Source organism: Neolamprologus brichardi, chromosome 16 (genome assembly GCF_056152115.1).
Source record: "Neolamprologus brichardi isolate AB-2024 chromosome 16, ASM5615211v1, whole genome shotgun sequence".
Lineage (NCBI taxonomy): Eukaryota > Metazoa > Chordata > Actinopteri > Cichliformes > Cichlidae > Neolamprologus > Neolamprologus brichardi.
This window is the reverse complement of record NC_142119.1, coordinates 33,574,797-33,589,620: the sequence shown is the minus strand read 5'-3', so window position 1 is coordinate 33,589,620 and position 14,824 is coordinate 33,574,797. Positions and strand designations below refer to the sequence as shown.

Here is a 14,824-nt window from a genome sequence, read left to right as displayed (position 1 = left end):
CATTTCAATATAAACATACATAAAAATCCTACAAAATATATGGACATTTTTTAGAATCACGAGGAAACAATATGAAGACTGCAGCTGTTTTCAGATTATTTTTTGGCCATCTGTTCAGGTAAGTTGTGCAAAACCTTTCAGCAGTGAAGCACTTCGAGCGTATCGGGTTTTTCAAACTTTTCATCTTTTATTTAACAAGTGCAGCACAGTCATCATACTCCTGTGGATAGTGTGAGATGAAGCTGTGGATTGGAGAAACCATCACTGCAGTGACCTTAAAGTTACACTGCTTTGTGTCGTTGGAAGGCTTATGGAAGACTGCCATCTAGTGCACACTGTAGGGTTATAAAACAAGTTTATTTCTGTATAATATAAGTGAGCCTATCTTTTTTTTTTAAGAATCAGAGTAAATCACTTTTAATTGTCATGTTAAAACTATGTCACCTACCCAAGAGTGTAAGGTTGGAAAAAACAGAAGAAGCCAGACAAGCCAAGTCAGAGTCATTGTGTACCTACTAGCGTAAATGCTGCTGCTTACCACCAAACATGCTCAATTTTCAGGAGCTAAGCAGGGTCAGGTCTCATTAGCGCTTGGATGGGAGAATGTGTGCAAATGTGTGTGTATTTATGCACACAGGATACATTTAAGTTCTCATTGACATAGTTTAAAAGACAAGAAAAGCGAAAGAAAAGGTAAAAATCATTGCCCGTGTAACAGGGCCATAAATCACATCTTGTTATAATTACACAAAATGTGTCCTAAACCCCCAAACCGTTCCTTTTATACCTGACTTTCAGGACCTCCAAGCCTGTAGTTATGTTCATTATCAGTTAGAGCCCCTCCTCATTGTTCTTCTTCTTTGGTGCAACCCTATAAATACAGTGTACCCCTCTGGCCTCTTCCCTTTTCTACCATTCCCCTGTGGGAGAGGTTGGTGTCATTTCTTTCCAACACTGTAAAACACACATATAATTCATATTTAGCCACCCTGATGTTTCTGATTGCAATTTTAGTTCAGTTATTGTCATTATTATGCCTGTTTTTTGTTAGATGCTGTAAATGTGTAGTATGTGTGTGCCACATATGTGTTCTAGGGAACGTGAACGCTAGCATGAATAGATAATTCTTGCTAGCTTGGAAGTTGTGGTGGGTTGAGCTAACCCTCTTCCCCACTGTTTGTATTTGGTCATAGGAGCTGGAGTGGGCAAGCTATTTATTTGGAGGTCTTTCTTTCTTTTACCTTTTATCGTCAGGTATGTCGGATTTCGTGTTGTTGGGGTTTTTTTTAATCGTATGTCAAATATGTTACGTGTAAATTCATATTTTATGTTTAATATAAAAAATAAATGCCACCTCTTTTCTACAATTCCCCTGTGGGAGAGGAGCTGGAGTGGGCAAGCTATTTATTTAGAGGTCTTTCTTTCTTTTACCTTTTATCGCAGAACCACACCGGTTACACTCTGACTACTTGAAAACAAAAGCTGTGCCCTTTTTGTTATGTCACCATATTATTTAGTAATTTAAACCATATTTATGCATGCAAACGTCAAGGGGTGCTAGCTTCCCACTTGGATTTGGATTTATCTTTGCCCACACAAAGATGGTAATGGCGTGGCAGTACTAATTCTTCATATATTCTTATCACGTTTGGTTAGAACTCTCAGTCCTGTAAATTAAAAACATTTCAATCCAGTAGAAAACTTCTAATAATAAATATATTTTCAGTTTGAGCCCAGCTGAAATATATTTATCTTAACCTCCTAGGACCTGGCATCCACATATGTGGACATTACATTTTGGGTTATTTAGACCAAAATACTAAATTTTGCTCTACAAGGGCCTGATATCCACTTACAAGGACATTATACTGACTCTGTTCTATCAAAATTTTAAAGGAATATCCTCATTTGTGGCTCTCATTTGTCTTAGAAACAAAAATCAGGTAAAAAAAATAATAAAAATCTGGTAATTCTTTGTTTTTACATTCATCGGGCCCCAATGTGCCCAAATATCAAAGAGAAATTAAAAATGCATGCTGTGGAAGAGTTCGGGTCTTAGGAGGTTAAATAACCTAAACTTTTGGACCAGAAAAAAAAATTAAAACAAAGGACAATACTCATCCAGGTTTCAAAAAACTAAAAACATATAGCACGGAATAGGTGTTTTAGCTCCTCTACGAATCCCAAGTTGATAAAATCTGATTCATTTCAGAAATAAATCAAAATACGCCAACATAGTTCGTGTTTTCTACCATATAAAAGGCCATCTTGTGATGTTAGCAACCGCTTACGGCCATACCACCCTGAACACGCCCGATCTCGTCTGATCTCGGAAGCTAAGCAGGGTCGGGCCTGGTCAGTACTTGGATGGGAGACCGCCTGGGAATACCAGGTGCTGTAAGCTTTTTCATTCATACACCAGGGGGCGCTGTTGCTCTTCATGACAGTACACAGCGTTTTTTTAAAGTGAGACTTAATAAATTTTCATCTTTTCTCTATTGTTTTTTAATTTAGCGGGTAATATTTATTATTACTATATCAGTTATGGGGGTTTTATATTTTCAAACAAAATACACGTCTCACCGGCAAGTAATACTGCCTCCAACCTCTTCACATAGACACATACTGTGCACACACAGCATGCTCAGTTGTTTCAGTTCATCAGCTGCCACAAGACAACTTAACAACGTGTGCATAATAATACTCTTAACCCTCCTGTGTGCTAAAGACTATACACCCTACTTACTGGTTTTTGTTACATCAGTCTGCCACTCAATTCATTTGTGTGTTTGTTCTGCAGCTCCACATCGCCCAGGCTGCAAAACACGTGTGTGCTCTTAATGAGCTCGTTCTCATCTCTCTGCCATCAAGAGTGAGCATTGGTTAATGGTCATCATGTGACCAATGCATGCCAGCTTCTTTTACTTAGCAAAATTGTGATTAAACGTTTTGTTAGGGGGCACGGCAAGACCATACACACACATTTTTTAAAAAATTAACAAAAATGCCTGAAGAAAAGGGCACTTTGGATACCTTAGAAGAAAGGGACAGGTGCTCATGCCCCCTCCCCCCCTGCACATGCATTACTGTTACTAATATTAATATTGATGCATGTTCACGGTGGTATGGCCATAACACCGGGATATTTTTATGTCATGCTGATTTGATTTTTGTTGTTGTTGTTGTTGTTGTTGATTAAAAAAATGGATCCAACCTAAAGGTCTTCTATGTTTTGAAACTCATGACACTCTATAGTCTTCTGTTGGATTTGAACACTTTTAATTTATAGCATTATAACACTGTTATAATCCTGTCATCACTGTCTTTAATTGAATTGAACAGAAGTTAGCAAGCATTATACTTTGATACATAAACAGCCTTTTCATGAGTTCTGCTGTACCTTATACAGTAAGACAACCACCGAAGGACCCAGTCCCTTCTGATCTTGGAAGGTAATTGGAATTAGGCCCTCTACTTGCGTGACAAGCTCCAGTGGGTGTTGTTGCATCTTTTACTGGAGACAATTTTGAAAAGCAGGGATGTCAAAAATCACCAAGGATCGAAATTCACTTATTCACTTAATTTCAGTTATGAATAGTATTTTTAAAAAAAGCAATGATTTTAAAAAACCATCTTTGACAAATATTATCGTTGTCAATATTGTTGTCTTTTAATAGATGGATAAGCACCTCGAGTCAACTGTTGTGATTTACAGTTGATTTGAATTGAACTGAATGTCTCCATTATCACACGTTAACTTTATTTCTTTTTGTTATTTCACCATATTATTTAGTAAAGCAGCAAATATGAAGCACAAAAATTCGGAAAGTACCACTATATTACAGCAGCGCCCCCTGGTGCAGAAAGCAAAAGCTTACAGCACCTGGTATTCCCAGGCGGTCTCCCATCCAAGTACTGACCAGGCCCGACCCTGCTTAGCTTCCGAGATCAGACGAGATCGGGCGTGTTCAGGGTGGTATGGCCGTAAGCGACAGTTTCACCCACGTGAAGTCTATTTATGCATCTCAGTGTTCGTTGCGTTTAGTTTTAGATTGCCACAGTAATCGAATTGTGAATTAAAAACGTGCAAAACTGATTGGAAAAAAAAGATATACAGGTTGAGTCCCTTTTAACAATGAAATGTAGCAGTCAATAGACTTCTCGGGTTTCCCAAAATAAGAATATGGCGGAAAGAACAAAATAATAAACTACAAATGTACATTAAATTTGTTTTAGTTTCCAATTCATAGCCTGTGTTGTTACATATAAATATGTTTCCTGTTACTATGATAGTTGCTTACGGCCATACCACCCTGAACACGCCCGATCTCGTCTGATCTCGGAAGCTAAGCAGGGTCGGGCCTGGTCAGTACTTGGATGGGAGACCGCCTGGGAATACCAGGTGCTGTAAGCTTTTGCTTTCATACACCAGGGGGCGCTGCTGCTCCTCACAGGGACACAGCTATGGGGGAAAAGACTGAGAGGTGAAATTGTATATATTTATCCAAAATGGCTGTTTGTGTGGGTTTTACTTGCACTAAGTTTAACATTTCATTGTACCTCTGATCACATTAAGATCATGAGAGGTGGGAGAGTTTTTCTTTTTTGGGTGGACGTGTTGGGCTGCACATAGCTAGAACCTGCCTCAGTGTAAGTTATCATGTTCAGAAGTAATGATCTGGTATCATTGCTGAAAATATACAGCAATCAAATTACAAATTACATCAAGGGCCACTGTCCTGCAGGTTTTAGATGTGTCCTTGATCCAACACGGATGATTTAAATGGCTAAAAAAAAGCCTCCTCGGCATGTCTTGAAGTTCTCCAAAGGCCTGGTGATGAACTAATCATTTGACTCAGGTGTGTTGGCCCAGGGTGAGATCTAAAACCTGCAGGACACTGGCCCTTGAGGCCTGGAGTTCCCCACCCCTGTCGTAGATGATGACAGAGGAGTGGATAAAAAACTCAACTATCAGCAATGTGGAGGTGAAAAAAGAGTGATTAGAAGAGTGGGAAGATGGTTTTATTGAGGGGGCAGGCCTAAGGAATGAGAAGTGAGGTGAGGGTAAAGTGGTGTGGAGATGGGAGGAGACAGATAAGTAAAATAATCAGTATTTCCACTACAAGAACACTGAATTGTAGAAATGTTAATGTGTGCCTATTTGAGGAAGTCCTTGTTGAAAGAATTTTTCATGTCACATTTACACATTTTTTGTCCTATCCTATCCTATTTGTCCTATCCTATTTTTCAGCTTTAAAAAGGTTTTGATTCGTATACAAAGCAGGATTTGTAAAGTGGTCGTTATTAAGGTACTTAACTAAAGCTAAACTGAATAATAGTTTTTATTAATAATTTTTAAAACGAACAAAAAAAATTATTGTCAGAAGTGGGATTCGAACCCACGCCTCCATTTGGAGACCAGAAGTCCCGTGTTGAGGAAGGTTTGTCACCTTGAGTCTGGCGCCTTAGACCGCTCGGCCATCCTGACAACTGCGATCCCCGGCCGTCAGAAAGCTGTTTCACTGCTGCTAACCAAAGTTTGCAGCTGAGACTTTGTATCACTTTGAAAAGACAAGCGGCATTTTTTTATAAAGAGTTTAGCGTAGATTTCATTAAAAACCTTAAGTTTGTTTGGGTTACGGCTCACTTTTATTTTCTGTTTTTATTTCGTCTTTCCGTTAATAAGAAAAACATAAAGGCACCGCCAGGAAGAGAAAAAACAATACTCAACTAGCCGACCTGTGTTGAGAATTGGACTAAATAGCTATAAATATGCTTCATGTTAGCGCCACACTCGCTTACGACCATACCACCCTGAACACGTTGCATTACATTTGTTTTAGCGTCCAGCCTTTGTTGTTACATATAAATATGTTTCCCGTTACTATGACAGTCGCTTACGGCCATACCACCCTGAACACGCCCGATCTCGTCTGATCTCGGAAGCTAAGCAGGGTCGGGCCTGGTCAGTACTTGGATGGGAGACCGCCTGGGAATACCAGGTGCTGTAAGCTTTTTTTCATTTATACACCAGGCGGCGCTGTTGCTTCGTTACAACAAAGCTTTCAAAGCAATAACAGTACTTGACAATGTTCGTTTTTATCCTTTTTTTCTGTCACAGGATATCACGAGAGCACTTCCTTTTGTACACCAGGGGGAGCTGCTGCTACACCATTGTAGACGACTTTGACAAAACATTTGGCAAGAAGTCTGAAAGAAGGAAATTCATTTATTCATCATTAAATAAATAGTAGAAAAAAATAAAGAAAATCTCGATTGACGAATAAAGATTTGAACGAGAAAAATTTCGTATAAAATGGGTTGTGACCCATGCAAAATCAAGATATTGATTAATAGGTGAAAATTGGTAAACTGAAGTCTTTTTGGGTGGGGGGTTCCTGTTTATTTATAGAATTTTTACATGTAGTTTGATATATCAGGCCTAATAAAACAAGTACCAAGTGATTTTTGAGAACTACTAAACAGCACATAACTAATACCCATCCCAAGGTCCAATCCAATAACAGAAATAAATAAATAAGTAAATAAAACACACAAAGAGAGACCGCCCCTCAATTAAAAAAACAACAACAACAAAAAAAAAACCAAGGTACTCAAAATGATATAAATGATAAATTGCTGCCACAGCTGTGAAAACCTATTAGCATTTCCTCTGAGTCTGAATTTTATTTTCTCCATTTTTAAAAAGAACATAAAATCTTTCAGGGTGAGAAGTTTTTCAAGACCGCAAAATTCTACGTTGTGCCAGCATTGAAGTGAAAGCTATAACGGCTAAGGTTTAGGGTGGAATCGTCAGAAACACAAAAAAGGCAACTAGTGGACAAGGATTGTGTAACACTCAAAACATGAGAGAGCACTTCAAAATAAAAGGTCCAATATAACTGAAGTGTTGGGCAGGTAAAAAACAAACAAACATATGAGTTAATTAACAGGTAGGAGGTTTTGCATCTGTTGCACAGGTCAGGAATGCCGGCGTATATTTTAGATGTGTAATCTGTATACTGTCTTAAACTGAATGTGCACATGAAAATGAGGTATGAATTCTGTTCATTACTTTGTCCCAGTAATCTTCGCCAGACCTAAGAAGTTCCTGCTCCCAGGTGGAAACAATTTTTTTGGTTGAGTAATTACCCGATGCTGTAATTAAAGTATATATTTGTGATATAAGAGCCTTCCTGTGAGGCCTCAGCTCAAATAAGTCTTCCCACCAATGATTGGGGGGCTGACTCGGAAACTCCGGCAAGATAGAAGATGCACAGTGTCTTATTTGGAAATAGCGCAACAAACGATAGCAGGGCAAATCGTACAAAGAATTCAGGGCACGAAAGCTGAGAAACTTTAATACCCTTTCTTGCCCATATACAGAAGGAGGAGTCCACCATGGATGGGGGGAAGAGGTGGTTGTTACAGATTGGGGCCAGAGCAGAGGCAGAGACTGAACTGAAGTGAAGTGACACTGGAATTGTTACCATATTTTTAGAGATGCAATTACAACATTGTTATCTGTAAACTGTAACAGGGAAACAGGAAGGGATGAAAATAATAGTGCTGAAAGTGAGGTAGAGAGACATGATTGAGCCTCGAGGCAACAACAAGTAGCCTGAGGATCATTCAGCGAATAAGTATTCAAATGCTTTTGAATGTTGGCTGCCCAATAATAAAACATCAAGTTGGGTAGAGCTGGACCACCACCTGTTGTAGTGAGGTCATACTAATCCTGGGGGTCTTGTTTGCCCATATAAATGATGAAATCAGTGGGAAAAAACAGTGGGATACACTGAAAAAGAAATTTGAAGAAATTAATATGGGTAGAATATTCATTTTTATAATATTAATCCTACCAAGAAGTTATACAGGAAGGTTTGCTGACCTTTGAAAAGCCAGCCTTACATAGGTTAGCAATGATTAAATGAGCTGGTAATATGTACTCCTGGATATATGAGACCAGAAGACGGTAAACTCAAGTTTTTAAGCGTATATTATAAATTATCAGTTCAAGACCGAGACGGAGATCTAAGTAAGTAAAATACATAACAGTTTTTGAAGCACAGACTCGACTTTTTATTTATTTATTTATGGTCTCTGGTAGCACTTTACATGTAGTTAAACTGACATGTGATTATGAATAAATTACCCTGAAGGAGAAATGTGCGGATTATAAACTACGATTCTATTTCCGTATTTTATTTTTAAACGTAAACACGGTTTATTAGTAGTATTAAAAATGCATAGTAGTCTGTCGTGTTTTTTCATTTGCGGAGAAGGGACGATAATGTGTCCTGTAAGGTAACATGTTATGTAAACGTAGTAGGCGAAGAACGACGAAAGAAAGCAGCATAGCCCACAGTAAGAAAGAAAAAAGTATTGTCAGAAGTGGGATTCGAACCCACGCCTCCAGTCGGAGACCAGAAGTCCCGTTTCACAGGAAGGTTTAACCTTGAGTCTGGCGCCTTAGACCACTCGGCCATCCTGACAACTCTGTCAAACGAGCCGAAACAAACACTCATATAATTACAACTCACTGTGTCACGATTGCGACTGCCAGAGATGCATCGAACAGCCATTTCTCCTTTAGGTTCTTTAGCATCAGTTCAAACTGAGCTTAAATTAGTTTGTTTAAATGAAAGGATGGTTTGTTTCGCAGCTGTTTACGGAACAGCAGTAAGCGAACATTCCCGCCAGGGGCAGTATACATACGTTATGAAATATACTTCCGGTGCTTATACACGTGATTCTCCGCCCATCTCTCGCTACAGACCTTTGCTTACTACATAACAAGCTGCAGTCATCCTTATGAAACGCAAATACTGGACTGTGTCCACTGTTAGGGCGACTAAAGAGCCAATTGTGTAGAGAAGCTGCGCGTATTAAAATGTCCTTTTACAGGAATACTGTGTGGCTCGTCAAAGGACTCCAGGAGTATACAAAGTAAGTGGACAGTTTCCTTTTCTAATAGCACTCTATTATGTAGTCAAATGACTTGTAGTCTTAATTGTTTGCGGTACATATAGGCTACATAACCTTCCGACACGCCGCCCAAAGTTTAACCACATGTTTGCTTTGTTAGTGTAGCACTCGGCTACTGCGCGTTTGTGTCGGACAGCATGCTACAGGTAAACGATTACACAATGCTGCAAGCTTACCGTATAATCAAGACTACAACCTCTTTAAAAGATGTTTGAAACAGTGAAAGTGCTTCTTACATATGTTTACCAAATTAACACAGTGGATAAAGACAAGCAGGAGAGTGTCATATGGAGGAAAACTGTTTTACTTGATAAATTGATAAATTACCCAAATTATTAGTCCGTTATATTTTGTGATTTGCTTATGGTATGCTTATTGTATCCTAGTAACCACACCCAATAGTGATGACACTGTTACATCAGTGCATGTAGAAATATGGGTGACAGTGTAATGTGCTCACTGGATTCCTCTTTGCTCATACCAGGAGTGGCTATGAAGCAGCAGCAAAGCATTTTGTTCCAGCTGACCTGGATGTAAACCTGAATGGAAGGTCCTTCATGGTGACAGGTGCCAACAGCGGGATAGGGAAAGCTGCAGCGCAGGAAATCGCTAAGAGAGGTGAGAGTCTCGCAGCTGACAGAAGGCAGTTTTCCTGCTTCCTGCTGGTATTTGTGTGTGTCAATTGTTGATCATGTTTTCGTTTGTGTCTGTAGGGGGAACGGTTCACATGGTGTGTCGAAACAAGGGGCGAGCAGAAGCAGCCAAAGGTGAAATTGTTGAAAGCAGTAAAAATGAGGTGAGACTTTAACTGTTCATCTGTCTGAGTTATTTCTTTTTTATACAGGAATTCTCTTGTAGTCGCTTTCACCTTGTGCAAATTGAGGTCCCTGAAATAAAGTGAAGCTTTTTCTTTAATAAAAATATGCTCACATGCTTGTTTTTTTCCATCAGATTTTTAAAATGTTCCGTCAAGAAACGTGAATGAAAATAAAGCAATCAAACAAAAACAAAATAGATGAGAATATTCATACCTGCTTTTCCACCCAATTAGATTAAACTTAAAACTAACCCACACCTTTAATTTTCCTGTCTGTTCCCAGAATGTTCACGTCCACATTGTTGACATGTCGAGCGCCAGGCAAGTGTGGGAGTTTGCGCAGAGCTTCTCGCAGAACAACACACTGCATGTGTTGGTGGGTAATTGCAGATATGTTGTGGCTCCTCTGCAGTAAACATATTTTAACGTTAACGTTAATCTCAATCTGTTTATGGTGGTTCTCAGATCAACAATGCGGGCTGTATGGTCAACCAGAGAGAACTAACTGAGGAGGGTTTGGAGAAGAACTTTGCCACAAATACGTTGGGTAAGACGAGAACACATATTTCTGATGGATGTTTTAACAACAAAAAGGAAGCCGGAGTTTTTAAATCGTAACTTTGTGTAAAATTATAGTTTTCAACATTTTCTTTCCTGCAAAAATGAATTCTCAGGACTGACTGTAATTAAGATGGTCTTAAAAAAAACTTCCAAAACAGGCAAAATGTAAGATATTAACATTAAAATAAGCATTTTGTATTTAAATTTAGGGGAGGTGACTGTAACGATCACTGGTTTTGGCCTTATTTGGCAAATTATGTTGTTATTTAATGTAGTTTCTGCAAATTTGCAACAAAAAAAGTATGTGAAAGACTAATATTGGCTATAAATAAAAACTCTTTTGTGCGTAACTTTGTTTTTCAGGTACATACATCCTTACCACTGCACTGATACCTGCACTGAAGAAGGTCGAAGACCCCAGAGTGGTGGGTTGAATTACAACAGCACAAAAAAATAACCAGGATGTACAATTGCATGACTGAAAATGAACGATTTCTTCTGTTTCCACTCCAGATTACTGTGTCTTCAGGTGGCATGCTCACACAGAAATTGGACGTGGACGACCTCCAATTTGAGAAGGGGACATTTGACGGGACCATGGCCTATGCTCAGAATAAAGTAGAGTGACTGAAAGACGTAGCGGTCTACAGAGGAATTGTTGTGGTATTTATATTGATATGCATTTTTTTTTCTTTGTCTGGCAGAGGCAGCAGGTGATCCTGACAGAAAGATGGGCTGCTCAGCACAAAGAGATCCACTTCTCCAGCATGCACCCTGGCTGGGCAGACACACCAGGTAAAGAAAAGAAAGATACTTAAAACTTAAGAATTTAACTGGAAGACAAAGGTTTTTCATGGAATAACACAACCTTTGTGCCGTTATGGGTGCATGTCTGATGCAGGGGCGTTAACACCTTTCTTATATCACCACTCTGAAGACCGATGAGCGTTGTCAACAGGTTTACTGACATTCAAAAGGGTAAAACTAAAAACATACATATGTGCAGCATAATATACATTTATATACCACAATGCTACTACATAGCATATGTCTAATTATGTAAACTTTTTAAACTACTACTGATGCTATCCCAGACGACCTCCAAAATCGCGGGTAGCTAGCTTAACAAAAGGACTAGCTTTACAGCCAAATACTGCATTAGCGGGCAACATATTGTAAAAAAAAAAAAAGAAATTTGCAATTTATACTTTAAGTACATACCGGCGATACAACCATAAACCGAAGATGAGAACAGTATTTTTTCCAACAGGACACCATAAACTGTGTGCCGATATGTTTCCCTTCTTTTTGCCTTTCTTGCGCCGACTTCCTGTTCAATAAAGTTGTTTCAAAATAAAACCGTTTCTAAAGCGCATTACTTGGAGCAACCACAGAGGGCGCTGTAAACACATAATAAATAACAACTGACTGAGAATGATATTTTAGTGATACAACATTTTACAACTTTTAGTGATAACAGAACAACCTTTAACAAGAGAATGTTGTCTCTGCGACTCAAGTTTTGAATTGTCTCTCTGTAGCGGTCCAGACCTCCATGCCTTCATTCCACGCTAGGATGAAGTCCAAGCTGAGGACGGAGGCCATGGGAGCTGACACCGTGGTGTGGCTCGCCGTATCCGCAGCAGCCGCCAAGCAACCGAGCGGGCTCTTCTTTCAAGGTCAGAAAAAAACTTGCAAATATCTAACATGGTTTTCTCTGTAATCACAGAGAGAAACTAAGGAACTTGAAGGGTAGCAAAAGATATAAATTATGTATTAAGCACTTGCTAATACTTTGCTAATGCTTCATTTGAATGACATCTGTGTCAGTTTCAACTGGATTCAACCAGCAGCAGCATTGACTGTTCCCACAGCTGGGACTTGAATATTGAGGCCACAGAAACGTTGTTTCGTAGTAACATGTCTAGAATTAAACTACGCTTTCAATCACATATAGGGAAATCCCTCCATATTTCTTCTTAACACTCAGATTAAATTCGATGGATAGCCTATGATGAGGGTTTTACACCCGGTTCTATGGACCAAAGATTTAAACAGTGGATTCCTACTGGATTAACAGCGATGTGTACACTAATTAAAGATGGGAATTTTATGAGTTTCCAGGAGATTAAACAAAAATATGACCTAAGTAATCAAGATCGCTACAGATATTTACAGATTAGGGACTTTTTAAATAAAGAAGTAAAACATAGTGTAGATCTGTATAAAAATTCGATAATTAAAACCATAACTTAAGTTTACAAAGCAAAAAAAAATAGAGTAATCTCTACAATTTACGAGCATATAATGGAGGCAAGAGGGTGTACAACAAAATATGTAAAACTGAAGTGGCAGAGAGAGTTGGGAGTGAACATATCTGATGAGGAATGGTCACAAACCTGGAAAATACAGCAGTCAACAACATCATCACGTGCCTGGAGACTGCACTGCTGGAAAAATGTAATTAGATTTTTTTATAACACCCAAAATTAAGAACAAACATACCTCATTACCACAACCGTGTTGGAGGGGCTGTGGAGAGGTAAATGTGAATCATTCCCACGTGTTCTGGTTCTGTCCCAAGATTACAAAATTTGGGGAAGATATTCATTTAGTTATAGGTAAAATTCTGGGTTATGCTGTAACTAAGACTTGTACATTATTATACTTTGGTGTCATTACGGGAAATGTGATGAAAGAAGATAGATACATAATGAAAATTATGCTTGCTGCCTGTAAAAAGGCAATTACAAGAAAATGGAACAAGATAGACCCACCATCACAGGACGAATGGATCAAAAATAGATGAAATACAAACCATGGAACAACTGACCTACAGAATAAGGACTCAGGAAGATCAACACCATAAAAAGTGGGAGAAATGGACTGAGTACATAAACCCAACAGGATAAAGACCAACACATTGATAATGAGAAATGATCAAACTGTTGAAACAAAGAGATCCAACATGTTTTTGTTTGTTTGTTTGTTTGTCTGTTTGTTTTTTGTTATCCTACTTGTTGTATTTATCTTTTTGTTGTTGTTGTTTTGTTGTATAGTGTTTAAAGAAAAACAATAAAAAGAAAGTTTAAAAAAAAAAACCACTCAGACTAATGGACTTTTTTGGGTCCCTGTCCACCCAAAAAAGTCTGGGAATTATGAGTCTGTCATAATCTCGCTGTAACGAGACTGGCGCCTTACAGCTCACCAGACTCATCCATACTGTTGTCCAAACACCTCACGTTTCCCGTGATGATCAAGATGATTGCTGGAAAAAGCTCCAGCATTGAAATTCAGTTGTTTCCTCTCTAGCTCCTCCACGATAGCGGACGTTACTGCAGGCAGTAAAACTGTCTGCGCTCTATCAGCAGGTAGAGACTGTCTGTTGCCAAGATTGTAACATGCAGAAAAACCAAGTGAAATCAACTCTGTCATTTTTACAGTCATAAATGACATTTTTAATCACAGGTTATTTAGTTTGTTGCAAAAGTTTAATCTTCAATAAAGTGATTCATGAGCGTAATTGTAGCTTAATAGTATTGATCAAAGATGTTCATGTTTTTGTGATGCTGCAAAACTCATTTTTATAATCGATCACTTAAATGAAACACAGTTTTGCGTTATGTCTCATGTATTCGCATAAAATGTCTTTCAGATCGTAAAGGAGTGGCGACACACTTGCCCCTCGCCGCCTCCCGGTCAACACCGCAAGAGGAGGAGAAGCTTCTGGCAGCGCTGGAGGAGTTTGCCCAAAAGTTCAAACCTTAATACCTCAAAAATAGTTTCTGTAAAAGGAAAAAAAACAAGCACTCCTCACAGATTACTAATGTTTACACAATCTTTTTTTAATATGCAAAAAAGCTTCAACCTCCAAAAACAACCTTTAGTTAAAATAAACAAAAAAAACAAACATGTCCACACGTACCGGGTATTTTTGAAAACGCAGATTTTTCTATGCGTTTGCACCTTTCGTCCACACGTAAACGGCGTTTTCGGTCACTGAAAACGGAGATTTCTAAAAACTCCGGCCAGGGTGGATATTTTCTAAACCTCCGTTTTTGCTTTTACGTGTGGACGAGAAAAACGGAGAAAACGCAGCGTCAAAGATGTGCGCCTTTTTTTGACGTCACACTGTGCGCCACGTTATTGTTTCGGTGAAATGAATTTCTACAATACTGTTACTGTTAATTGTCTCTGCAGTGTTTAAATGCTTACATATACACACACAGTTACTGTCCCTCCACACATACAACTCGGTTCTGCTTCTATGCCCCAACTTTGTTTACTTTTTCCCACCGAGGCTTCCAGACTTCTGATTGGCCAACATTTCTACACGGTTAGGAATATAGCGCCACCTGCTGCTTTGGCATGTTCCTAGCAGCGTTTTCCTTCATTTCTGCCTTTACGTGTGGACGGGATTATTTTTTAAAACGAAAACGGAAAATCTCCGTTTTCAAA

General features: G+C 38.8%; 1 protein-coding gene and 6 non-coding genes across 7 annotated transcripts; 4 read left to right on the top strand and 3 right to left on the bottom strand.

Moving 5' to 3' along the window:
- The first annotated feature begins 2,285 nt into the window (after window positions 1-2,285).
- On the top strand, window positions 2,286-2,404 carry LOC148098336 (5S ribosomal RNA). Its single transcript, XR_015716626.1, has one exon. It is a non-coding gene; the product is annotated as a 5S ribosomal RNA (ribosomal RNA).
- A 1,467-nt stretch (window positions 2,405-3,871) lies between these two features.
- On the bottom strand, window positions 3,872-3,990 carry LOC148098335 (5S ribosomal RNA). The gene has a single exon (XR_015716628.1). It is a non-coding gene; the product is annotated as a 5S ribosomal RNA (ribosomal RNA).
- Window positions 3,991-4,295: 305 nt separating this feature from the next.
- Window positions 4,296-4,414, top strand: LOC148098334 (5S ribosomal RNA). The gene has a single exon (XR_015716627.1). It is a non-coding gene; the product is annotated as a 5S ribosomal RNA (ribosomal RNA).
- Window positions 4,415-5,378: 964 nt separating this feature from the next.
- trnal-caa (transfer RNA leucine (anticodon CAA)) lies at window positions 5,379-5,488 on the bottom strand. The gene is made up of 2 exons: window positions 5,451-5,488; window positions 5,379-5,424 (listed from the first exon to the last, which is right to left on the bottom strand). It is a non-coding gene; the product is annotated as a tRNA-Leu (tRNA).
- A 407-nt stretch (window positions 5,489-5,895) lies between these two features.
- On the top strand, window positions 5,896-6,014 carry LOC118454802 (5S ribosomal RNA). The gene has a single exon (XR_004843902.2). It is a non-coding gene; the product is annotated as a 5S ribosomal RNA (ribosomal RNA).
- Window positions 6,015-8,386: 2,372 nt separating this feature from the next.
- Window positions 8,387-8,495, bottom strand: trnal-caa (transfer RNA leucine (anticodon CAA)). The gene is made up of 2 exons: window positions 8,458-8,495; window positions 8,387-8,432 (listed from the first exon to the last, which is right to left on the bottom strand). It is a non-coding gene; the product is annotated as a tRNA-Leu (tRNA).
- Window positions 8,496-8,764: 269 nt separating this feature from the next.
- dhrs12 (dehydrogenase/reductase (SDR family) member 12) lies at window positions 8,765-14,246 on the top strand. The gene is made up of 10 exons (XM_006799147.3): window positions 8,765-8,949; window positions 9,473-9,606; window positions 9,702-9,784; window positions 10,089-10,181; window positions 10,271-10,352; window positions 10,730-10,791; window positions 10,880-10,984; window positions 11,071-11,161; window positions 11,908-12,045; window positions 14,022-14,246. The coding sequence occupies exons 1-10, from the start codon at window positions 8,894-8,896 to the stop codon at window positions 14,132-14,134; spliced, it is 957 nt and encodes a 318-aa protein (XP_006799210.1). The 5' UTR covers window positions 8,765-8,893; the 3' UTR covers window positions 14,135-14,246.
- Window positions 14,247-14,824: the final 578 nt, after the last annotated feature.

What these genes read in the sequence shown, in the direction of transcription:
- dhrs12 (XM_006799147.3), top strand. Translation starts at nt 8,894, where the DNA reads ATGTCCTTTTACAGGAATACTGTGTGGCTCGTCAAAGGACTCCAGGAG. An exon ending in CTTTGCCACAAATACGTTGG is followed by an intron (nt 10,353 to 10,729) that starts GTAAGACGAGAA and finishes TTTGTTTTTCAG; the next exon opens with GTACATACATCCTTACCACT. An exon ending in GAGCGGGCTCTTCTTTCAAG is followed by an intron (nt 12,046 to 14,021) that starts GTCAGAAAAAAA and finishes AATGTCTTTCAG; the next exon opens with ATCGTAAAGGAGTGGCGACA.